The 11,573-nt window shown below is 42.6% G+C and overlaps 1 protein-coding gene across 1 annotated transcript in view; it reads right to left on the bottom strand.

Annotated features, from left to right (window-relative positions):
• The window catches only part of LOC104496232 (receptor-type tyrosine-protein phosphatase T-like), a gene marked incomplete at its 3' end in the record, with an annotated part of 51,012 nt that extends 41,592 nt beyond the window's left edge, over nucleotides 1-9,420 (bottom strand). The window contains exons 1-4 of the mRNA XM_010139316.1: nucleotides 9,272-9,420; nucleotides 8,039-8,160; nucleotides 5,937-6,208; nucleotides 837-918 (exon numbers count right to left, since the gene is read on the bottom strand). Coding sequence (XP_010137618.1) covers nucleotides 837-918; nucleotides 5,937-6,208; nucleotides 8,039-8,160; nucleotides 9,272-9,420 — 625 coding nt within the window. The remainder of the gene's footprint in view (nucleotides 1-836; nucleotides 919-5,936; nucleotides 6,209-8,038; nucleotides 8,161-9,271) is intronic.
• Between the last annotated feature and the right edge of the window lie 2,153 nt (nucleotides 9,421-11,573).

Here is an 11,573-nt window from a genome sequence, read left to right on the forward strand (position 1 = left end):
GCTGAACTTGAGCAGAACCGTGTCTGTCACATTGAATGGCAGCTCTTCTTGGAAATCTTGTATTGCAAGAAAATCAATTGATTTCACTTCATCGATACAATCCGTGACTTTTTTTTGTGAGCAGCTGTCACCGACTTACTAAAACTATGAACTGGTGAGAAGGGCTGTAAAGGCTGTTAAAAACCAAAAATCTTTAATAGAAATTGTAGTCTACATAGAGAATACAGACACACAAAGCCCTCAAGCTATGCTGTAGATGCAGAGAAACCAAACAAGGTCAGACACAAAGGTTGAGGCTCGAGGTTTCTTTAAATCGAAAAAAAATTAAAATAAATTTAAGCTTATTATTATGCTGTGGTCGAAGACACGGGCACTAATACTTTTGAACAGTATAATGAACATGCATTAGTTTTTACTCCTGCAAGTGTATTGTCTGAATGAGATTTATTTTTAGTATCTTTCGGGGGGTGCTGAGCAGTTTAACATTTGTTGAGAGAGACTGACTGACCTTTGGGATATGTCCTTTACCAAGGAAATACTGAAAAAAATTGTTTGCTTCTTCTTAGGCTAACCACACAGGACATTATCACAAGCTTTTCTACAGATTGTTTTCTACAGCAGGATGATTCAGAAATAACAAACCAATCCATTTTACGTTCTCCTAACGAGGGAGGAAGAGAGACTTCCACAGAAGTCCTGGTGCCAGCTGTGCAATTGATTGTCTTCAGGTGTCTCAGAGGGACACAAGAGGACAGTTTAGTGCTGACCACACTGGGTGACTCCTTCAGACTGGTATAGAACACATCGATACAGTTAGAGAAACAAAGGGTGCTCACTGCATGGATGGGCGAGAACTCTGACTTCATCCACAGCTATGTACCCCGGATGTCCTTTCAAGGAGACAGATTCAAATATCACCTGAAACACAAAATCAGAAAAAGCTTTCTTAAAAATATAGCTACAGTCGTCATTGGGCCAGTCACCATCCTCCGCCCTTATTCCAGCATCATTTCATCATTAATGATGAAGGGATACCAAGGTAATTCAGTATGCACATGCACACCAAAGACTGAAAATCTGTTTGCTGTGGAAAACAAAAAGTCAGAGCAACATTCATTAGGATTAGACACAACCACATGCTTCTTTCCTTTGGAAGAGGAAAAGACACCCTGTGTACACACCCATACTCCTTTAACACTTTGAGTGGATGATTTGACAGCGTGTTCTTAGTATGCTGCACCTGAGATAAAATTCTCTTATTGAATCAACAGCCCTGCATGGATTCTCCTGGAGAAACCCTTCATTTAACATGCGTGCCACTGCAGTGCTAGCGAGCAAACTGCCAGCAACAGATGACCCCGAATTCCAGTTAACTGGACTGAAATAAGATTCTCCCAGACTCGATAAAGTTGTTTCTGCCTTTCCCTAGTTTGAACTAGCATGGTCTGAGAATGAAGAGCCTTAAAAACCACATGTAGTATTTCTCTGTGCTAATGGTACACTAACTAGCACTTTCTGTTTTATTTATTATGATAAATTCCCACAGGAATGAAGTGCCACCTTTGACTACTTAAAAAACAGTGAATGAATGGAGATGTAATGGATGCTGTCCTCTGCATCTGACAGGGACCTCCCAGTTCCACTCCCTCTTTCCTAAAGTAATGTTCATACCGTATTAAATTTCTCGTTTTTGCATGAGTATACAATAATGTTTTCAAGGACAGAGTTAATTAACGCGTTCATCTGGCACAGTTACTGCTGTTAGAGCGGAACTCTCGTGCAGCTCCTTGTTTCATAGAAGACATCTTCTCGGTAATTCGTAACCTCTAACATTCATTCCTAGAACACAAAATTAACTACTTAAAGACTGTTTTCAAAGCTTATTTTCATTCTAAATAAAACCCAGTATTCCCAGTCTGCAGCTGTTTAGCCTCCTCATCTCCCTCATCAGGAGGTGTAATACAGTAAGAGATTCAGCTCTTCGCATGCCGATCGCTGCATGTCCTGGCTATGAAAGTAGACCCGGCATGTCCTCCCTAAGCACAGAATTGCTGTTCATCATTTTGCTTTGCATTTGGGCTTCCAGAATATAGTTTCTAGTGAGGTTTCCATGACCTTCCGAAGACCTGCTCCCCTCCAATTCAAAACACATCTAAATTTGAGCTCTTCTGAAATAATTCCATTAGAAAAAAGACATGATGAAAACAGGTTGAACACAAAAATTAACAGGCAAAGATATAAACTGAGAGAAGTTCAAGTGCTACCGATACGTAGAAACAAAGTCCTGTTCCAGAGAAGGGTGTACAAGGAGCAATAGGAGGAATCAAGTCTCCAGAAGATAAAATAATCCAAAAAACATCAACAACTGGTTTGTGTTATCAAAGTTCTTGATAAGCTTTTTAGGGACTGTATAAAATAAGAGTATAATGCAAGTCCTTAGTATCGAATTTATAATCATTTTAGAAATGAAATGTCATTCCTGATAAAAATTACACTGCAGGGAAGGTCACGCAAGGAACTACTGCAACTCCCTTCGGACTTGAATTAAATATTACAGCTACGAAATCTGATTTTAGTTTTGCATTTGTGAGAGGCCATAAGCCACAATGAAATAATTCTCCATTTCCTGCTAGCCAAGAACACAGACAGAAAGGCTCCCCAAGGCACTGGCATTAGCTATTGGTGTGTGGCAAATGCAAGCACCAATACCTGAACTGTCTTCAGTTAATTACCAACATGTCGGGAGTCTTTAACACAGCACAATATAACTTAAGCCACTAGCAACCAAGTCAGCTCCTAAAAGCCCCGTGCACTGGTGCAGAATGCACTGGAGAGAGCGGAGCATTCCTCTCGACTCACACCACACCGTTTTGATGGATGATTTTACAATCTGTTCCACTTGACACACAGGTGTTCCTGTTACTTCCCAGTTCAAACCTCCACATCCTTGTCTTTTTCTGTCTTTTGCAGCACCTCAGCCCTATCAAAGGGAGAAGTACAGAAGCACCCAGGTTTTCCCGAAAACAAGGAACTGAGACTTAACTTGAAGAAAAGGCAGGAATCCCCACTTCTGGGGCCCAGCTCTGCAAATTCCACACTGGGAATGTCTCACGTCCTTTAACTTCAGACAGAAATGTAGAAAAATGGTTGAGAGACCAGCATTTCACAATGCCTTACACTTTAGGAACTTCTCAGAAATTAATACAGATGACCAAATGCAAAGCTTTACTTTTACACGTCCTTAAGCTCTCCAGAGAACTGCAGACACTAAGCCATTCCACGTTCCCTCTCCAATAAACAATCCTACGTTTCGCAGCTGCTGTACACCACAACGTCTGTGTTACCCGCGCAGCCCGGCTCATCTGCTGTGGTACAACAGTTTTCTTCAGGCAGGGATCAATAACGTTCCTTGCTATACATCAAAAAAACTCTTCCTGGCAGACTCTAGTGCTGCCCTTGTGCATGCTGGGACTAAGTTCATCCTTATGGCAAGCAGTATTTCAAGATTACATGTATTACCCTTCTCCAAGAACTATTACGGCTTTTTCTCGCTACACTAAAAAAATTGCAGGCTGGGAATCCAAGTACGAGTAACTCTAGGGCAGACATTATAACTCTCCCCCATGCCCACGGTTCGACCTCAGCAGAGCGCTTTTGGATCCAGATGACTTGTATGACCCTTGCACACAAGTGCCAGACTTACATGGTGACCTCTGGCAATCGGCTTGGTCACAGGTTTTCCACCAGTCACATCTCCAAGGCTCGAAGCACTTGTGGAAGCCTCAGGCCCAGGGCAGATAGCTTGGCTAGTTTTGCCTGGCCAAGTTTTCGATGCACACTGAAATTCGAGGGCATGTGGTTTCTGTGCAGCAAGAGAATAACCCACATTTTGACTGACACCGATTTCATTACTTAGGAAAAATGTTATTTTTTTTCCTGTGTAACCTGGTGCTTTTGAAATACAGAACGTGCTTTCAGGCCTCCTGCACTCCAGGGATGCAATTTTGATTTAAAGGTAACAAATTACCCTCTGATGGCACATCCTGGATGGTGAGTGTGAAAGGAGACACTCCCTAGGCAACGGTACCCCAGGCTTGTCATCCCGCTACCTCTGACTCCTTAAGTCAGAAGTGTTACTTGAAGCTGCCAAAAAATAATTTTGACTAAGTCCTTAATTTTGTTTTCCTCTTCACTTTTGCAGGCTTAAAGTTTTCTTTTTCTTTTTTAAACCTTGATTAAAAGGTGTGCAGGACTGCAGACCACCAACAGAAGATGGTTTATAAAACCAGGGACTGATGATAGATCAGTCCATTAGATCCCCCACAATAGTGGGGCAGATCTCAAATTTTTAAAAGCCACACCAAAGAAATAATAATACAACTGTAAGCAGAAGGAAACACCACCCCCATTCATCACCCTTGCGTTTTCTAGGAAAGAACTATTGCGAGGCAGTTCTGCTGCCTTCCAAACTGTTCGGTTTTGTGCTGCAATGAAAAATTCTTGTTTGAATTAAAGGCTTTTCGCTTGGGAGAAGCAAACTTGACCTGCAAAAAGACTTGCAAAAGAGGTAAGCACGGCTCAGGAAGCCTGCTATTGGTATATCTAAGAGCAGGATCTCTCCTAGTGTGAGATCAGACTGCCTCTTCCAGGTTTTTCAAGCACTGATTATCTCGGTGAAAGATCGTTTCTGTTATCTCTGTGGAACACCTACTATGAAGCAAATTCTGGTTCGTGACCAGGTTCATGTTAATATGATGGAGCCTAAGCACTTTCCTACGACTTCAGAACAAGTGACAAGTTGTGCAGAGCCCTTAAAACGCCAATTTCCACACATTAGCATCTCTTTATCCCTTCCTCTCACCCTGCACAGTGTGCTCTGTATTCTGCCAATATCCCCAACTCTTTTTCAGAGGCAGAGCATTAAAGCATTCCACTTAGCTCACATTTTATAGACCTCCTACCCAGTTATGAGAAGCGAAGGAAAAAAAAAAAATAGAGCAAGCTTTTCTTCCTGCTGTTTCATATCCACAGACTATTTGCTGCCTTTTCGTAGTTTATTCTACGATAATTCCTATCTCATGTCTTTTATTAGTATCTTATGTACATCAGCTTGTCCTGCAAGATTTAGAGTGCAATCAGCTCCTGGGCTTTTTTTTTTTTTTGGTCTTGAATATAAAACAAGACAAAAACATGCCTTCAATACCTGACAAGAAGTACGTGAGTCCACTGTGTGCAATCTTACCTAATTAAAACTAAAACAATGACTGTAAAGCTGCCACATAAAGTTGGACAAGTAGCTGAAAAATTAATGTCACCAAAACAGAAATTACCCATTGCGCTCCTCAACTCTGTGCTTGTTTTAGAAAGAATAACTCTCCTAACAGAGCGAGAAAAAGGATGTTACAAGCAGTGCCCAAAGAAGTGGAAGTGAGGATGTGGTGAAGAGGATACTCGTGTTGATTGCATGGTACAAGATTTTATTAGTAGCCTACACCCCTCAGGTGGCCTTGGGAAGAGCCTAGACATAAAGGTGTGTGAACACACGTTCCTTCTTATGGAACCAATCAAGGGCCATGAATAGTTGAGGCTAATTTATGCAGCAATACAGCTCCACATCTAGTTGTATTCACATTTACGTAGTGCTTGTTTATGTACCAACTTCATGACAAACACGTGGGCCAATAATTTGACTCCCAGCAGTTCATCCATCACTCTGTGACCTGACAACAAACTGAAGAAAAAGGGCAAAGCAGGAAGAAATACATTAAGGCGCCTATATAACCCTTTGCTACAAAACTGCTACATGTAAAGTCATTCTGATAGGAGAAAGTCGTGGGAAGATCTGATTTTCACAGCACTTATTGCCAACCACACCTTAGCTCATACCTATCCAAATGTTCGAAGGAAAACAAGAGAAAAATATTACAGACTCATACCTGATAAAAATGGGGCCAGAATGTACTGATGGCAAGTTCTGCTTTCACCCATCCTTCTGTAACAACCCCCGAGACGTTCCAGATGGGATTGCCCTGTGGTCCTCCGTTCACCTTCACGTAGACGTTCAGGGAGCCGGGACTCGAACGGTCTCTGCTCGATAAGTAGTAGTGGAAGTCGATGCAATGCGTGTCGTTTTCCTTCAGCGTGGGGAGCAGCAAGTGAGCTTTCTGCCCCGACGCCTGCCCAGAGCTGTTCACCATCATGAAGGAGCCTGTAGAGGAAAGCAAAAAGTAAATTTAGGAAGGGCGGGTTTGTTTTGCTTTCTTCAGTAAAAGCAGTTCCATTAGAAAAGCCAGTGATTCTCTTAGAAGCCAGAAAACAAACCATTTATCTGAAGAACTCAAACTAGCTATTTTATGCTAGTTGTTAGGTAACAGAAAGAAAGGATATTAAAATTGCAGGGTATAGACACCAATAGTTTCAGGGCCAGCTAGAACCACTTTAATTAGAGAACTTAAAAAAATCAAAATAAAAACACTATTTTGCTTTTATTAATTTACAACCTCGTGATAAAACCATCACTCTGAACAAAAGCACAGTCACACTCAAGCAGCGATGAGGTTCTCCTACTGCGTACAGACCCCTCCCGGCACACTGAATACAAAAACTACAATGGACCAGTTTCTCAGCTGATGTTTGCTTACGTGGCCCCTACCCACTTCGTGCCAGTCTGTACCTGTGAACTATAAACTTCTGAAGGTGGCGATGTGCTAAGAAAAACCCAATTTTCAGAGCCCAAATTAATACGGCTTGTTAGCACAACAGCAACCTCTCGAAAAGGACAATTTTTTTCTTCTAGGAGGGAAGGACAGGCTGAATTTAGGGAGGAGAAATACATCCTAAGGCAGTTTATGAGTTTGTTAACCTGGAAGCTTGCATGATATTAACCATGGCACTTGACGCTGAACTCACATTTTGATTCATCAAGCAGTTATTTTACGGCACATTGTGTCTCGACTCATCTCTTCACAGATGCATCAAGGTGACAAATGTTAGCAATAAGGAAAAACATGATGAGAGTTATTTGATTCAGTTCTGTTTAAAGGATCTCCTTTATGCGTGTGCAGACACTCCACTCAGAAAAAGCAGAAGAAAGCACCGAGACCAAGGGGTGGCCAATCTGTGTGTCAGCAGCCAGGCATGATGATTTTTAATGAAACACAGCTCTCTCCGCCCTCTCGGTTCTGAGGCAGCTGCCAAGACTTGCTACCCATGTATTTTTCCGCTGACCTCTTGCAGTTCACAGAAGATTGAGTCTGAAAAGCCCTGCCTCACTTCTAACCTATTGACTTTATCCCACGCCGTAGCAGCGTGACACTCAGATGAGCCAGATAAACACTTTGATCAATTCTGCGCAGTGAACAGCATATATTCCTAATTTTTATCAACGGATACCAGCGGCTTCTTTCCCCTCCCCCCCCAAGTTTATATTTTATATATATATATGCATTTTGTAAAGGATTGAAAAGCATGGATGCACAAGAAACTCAATCTTTCAAAAAGGAAAAAAAAAAATCACACACTTGAGCCCTTGGCAAATTCAAGCACAATGCAAGTACAGCTGGGGAAGAGGCTGCACCAAGAAACATGGAAATCTGCAGGCAAGATGCTCTCTGGCAATCTTATCTTTCATTTTGAAATGCTAAAATTCAAGATGGCCCCAAATCAAGAAATTCCAGATTCACATCAAGGACTTCAAAAACTGTAAGAGCTGAACCCAAACTTTTCAATTTCTCTCCAATAATCAAGGTCTGTAAGATGGGATCCTGACAAATGTGTTCTAACTCTGCTCCCGGTCAAGCACAAGATCCCGCTCTTCAGCGAGTACCGTACACACACTGTTCTTCACAACCCTCCAAATAACCCACCGGTTCGAGACTCGGGATCTGTTTCTCTGATAACCGACTGCCAGCAGGTTTGGAGAGGCAGCACAGCCCGGCAGTTCAGGCAGCTGGAAAGCTGACAGCCTGGTTTCCAAGACCAATTATGATGCTCACGGCCACAATTCTGTCAGTACACAGCCTGCCTTATCTTCCCTTACATTCAAAGCAGGAATAGTCGTGACCACTCTTCTGCCGGGAACCTGGGGGGAAAGCCCCCGTGAGGCTGCTGAGTAACGGCGGTATGGAGGAGGCCAGCAGCTGCCTGTGGCATTTCAACATCCTTTTGAGAAACAGCATAAGATACAACGAAGACGAGTTCTGCCTCTGCCAGATCTCACACTTGAGGATGACAGCACAGTCGCTTCAAACCCCTGTGCAGAGAAGCAGAGCTGCTGTGCGCCCTCGAGGTTTTGGACCAAGCGCCTGCTACACTGGGTAGCTACCGAGGAAAACTGATTTCAGCACCAGCACATCATTTCACTTCTGGTCATCTCAGCTTTTATCTTTTTTTTTTTTCCCTTTATTTGGATATTACATGATTTCCTACCCTAAAGAACCTCCCTGAGGCTGTGCTGTGTCTAACACAATACGGTCTTGAACAGCACCGGGGTAGGTGAGGGTTTCAATGACAGAAAAAGTTAGGGAGTATTTCACTTTTAGATTCAGGTACAAAAATAACAAGATTTCCTCTGGGAGAAAAACCATCAGGGCTTTTATTAAAAGTTCAAAGCAATAATTACAATTTTATTTTTTGCCACCCACCAAAAAATGAATCACAAGCTATTTGCGGTACGACAATGGCCTCTTGCGCAACTGCTGACAATTCGGGAGAGTGTGGAGCCTGAATCCAGCAACTGAAATCATGAGCAAGTAAAATAGCCATTACTAAAAAGAATTACTACAGGAATAGCCTTATAAACAATTCCTATATGCAAATTATTCATAGCTTCTCATTTATGGCTTCTGGTTTTTATTTTAATGCAGTATGCCTGGCGATACAGGAGAAAATACCATAAACATGTAACTGCCTCCAGTAAAGTCCTGATAAATGCGTATGACAGCGGAAAAGATGAAAACTTTCCACTTACAGTGCTATCTCTGTCAGAGAAAAGTACTCGCACCTTGTTCAAATCTGTGTCATCTCCTCACTAACCCATGTTCCTCATCGCTGCCGAGACTCGGGGAGGCAGCTTCCAGCAAACCCTTCCCCTGGGCAGTCGAGGCAAAGCACTCAACCCCTCAAGCCTGGCCATCGCAGCAGGAGTAAACTTAGAGCTTCATCAAGACTAGAATTGACACCGGATACAAGAACACACCGATCTACAAAATCCAGCTCAGAATTAATTTACCCTGTGATCTACAAACATGCCTCTACAATCACCCATCTGTACACGTTTTCACTTTTCAGAGCGTGAATGGGATGGGAATCCTGTCCCCATCCGCTACGACCTTCAGGAGGTTGCTCCAAGATCAGCAGCCGAGATCCACCGTCCTGATGAACATGTCCATGCCCAGTGACGTGTGGCCGGGCAGGACACATCGCTTAGAGGCAGGTGAGAGACCATGAAAATTGTGCCCACCAGAAAACAAAACAAAATAAAATTAAAAACAGCCTTTTAAGGACAAGTGTTGTTTTCCTTAATATCCGTAACAAAAATTGACATACTGTGATTCAGAGCCTGAAGTCTGAACGCAGAATTGAAGCTGATGGGACTTCTTCTCAATTTATAAGCCTGTATGTGCAAATAAGAGATCCACAATCTGGTCTGGCACCAACAAACCACTTATCACATCTTGCACTCGTATAAAGAACTAGGGAATGAATTAACATCTCACAAATGGAAATTATTGATCAACGGATGACTGAAAGCCACTTAAATGTCTCCAGGCAAGAATCTGACTAAAACAAAAGGCATCTTGGAGAAACTCTTCTTTAGACCACTGCACACCCAATTTAAAAAATAAGAACAGTAAAAAAAAAAAATCATGTAGCCTCATTAGTTTTTTTTAACCTCCATCCAGAAAGTTCTAATGTCATGAAGTCAGCTGAATGAAAAAAGGAGTTTGGGGGGAAAAGAAAACTACCTGCGCTGTGTAAATGTTCTTTTATGTATTTTTTGGTTGCAGAAGTACGTGCTCATTAAAGCAGACTGAATATCAGGTCAGTTAAACTTAGTGCTCTTGGATCAACACGTTAGATTAATTAATATCTTGCAGGTTTTGTCCTGCATAACCCAAAATGAACACATTCTGTTCGGATCAGTCAGAAGCAAGGAGGATGGGAAGACAGTGAATAAATTCATTTTTAAAAATCCGTTCGAATGGCAGGAACATAAACCGGCACTCTCTCTCATAGTTATTAAACATACCACTGAAAATTGGGGAATTAAACCATGAAGTGCTCTCTAGCTGGCCATAAATTTCAATTTTTCCCCTGCTTGGTGCATAATGATGCCTTGATAAGCGTCCTATTATTGATGCATCTGCAACATATATCCTCTTTTTGGAGCTGAAATGCTCCTCTGTAGCAGATGGTGGCTATTGTGTTTACACATCAGCACTTTATGATTGCATTTTCTCACGTCTGCAGTAAAAAGAAAGCCGTAATTGAGTTTTTAATGGCTTTGCACATTGTTCATTAAGATTACATGAGTGTGTTCTGACAAATGACAGCTGAAGAAATGAGGCACTGAGAACCCCTCGTGATCACCAGGCAGACCTCAGCTGATGCTGTTTCACCGTTGGCTCTGAAGAACTGTGCGGTTTAAAAGTGAAATTATAGCAACCATTAAAGACTGACTGCAAACGCAAAAAGAAAACTGTCAAAACGCTCAACTGCAAAACGAGACTTCTAACACCTTGAAAACCAGCATCAGGTACTGAATGTTCTTTTAAAGAGCAACCTCCTTCCCAAAATAAAGGAATGTGTTTTCCAGCAGCACCATCAGGTACACGAGCATGGTTCACACACACGGTTTTGCTTACTTCAGAGAACTCTACCTCCAAGAAAGGCAGTTTGACATCTGGCTGTGTAAAGGGAGGTCAAGCAACACAGAATAATGCAGGTGTGGAAGGGGGCTCAGGCCAAGACCCTGCTCAAAGCAGGGTCAGCTATGAGGTCAGATCAGGTCTCTCAGAGCTTTTACCTGCTGAGATTTACAAAGCTCCCAGGAGGACATCCCATTGCCCCTGGGAGACCTCTCCATTGTTCCACTGCCCTCACAGTTTTCACTTATATTCAGTCCAAACCCTCGCATTTCAACTTCTACCCTTTGACTCTCCTCCTCCAGACACTCACTGAAGTGAACATCCTAGCTTGGTATTTTGATAATTCTGGGACCACTGCTAGGTTCCCCCCAAAGCCTTTCCCAGGCTGAACAATTCTTGGCAACTACTCAGCCTCTTCTTACAGGGCAAGTGCTCCAGCCGCACAGACTTGGTGGCCTTTGTTGAACTCAATCCCAATCATTAATCTCTCTGACATTATGACACCCAAACTTGGGAACAGTATGCTCAATGCAATCCAATGAGCAGCAGTGAAAGGGGGATCACCTTCCACTTGCCTACTGGCTGTGACCCTGTCAAAACAACCCAGGATGCCATTCCTGTCCCCAGATGACTTCCCAGGTATTGCTGCGTGGGTCCATATCAAATTTCATATCGTTCCTATCAGCTCCAGCCTGTATTTCCCTA

Source organism: Buceros rhinoceros, unplaced genomic scaffold (assembly GCF_000710305.1).
Source record: "Buceros rhinoceros silvestris isolate BGI_N320 unplaced genomic scaffold, ASM71030v1 scaffold12067, whole genome shotgun sequence".
NCBI classification, from domain to species: domain Eukaryota; kingdom Metazoa; phylum Chordata; class Aves; order Bucerotiformes; family Bucerotidae; genus Buceros; species Buceros rhinoceros.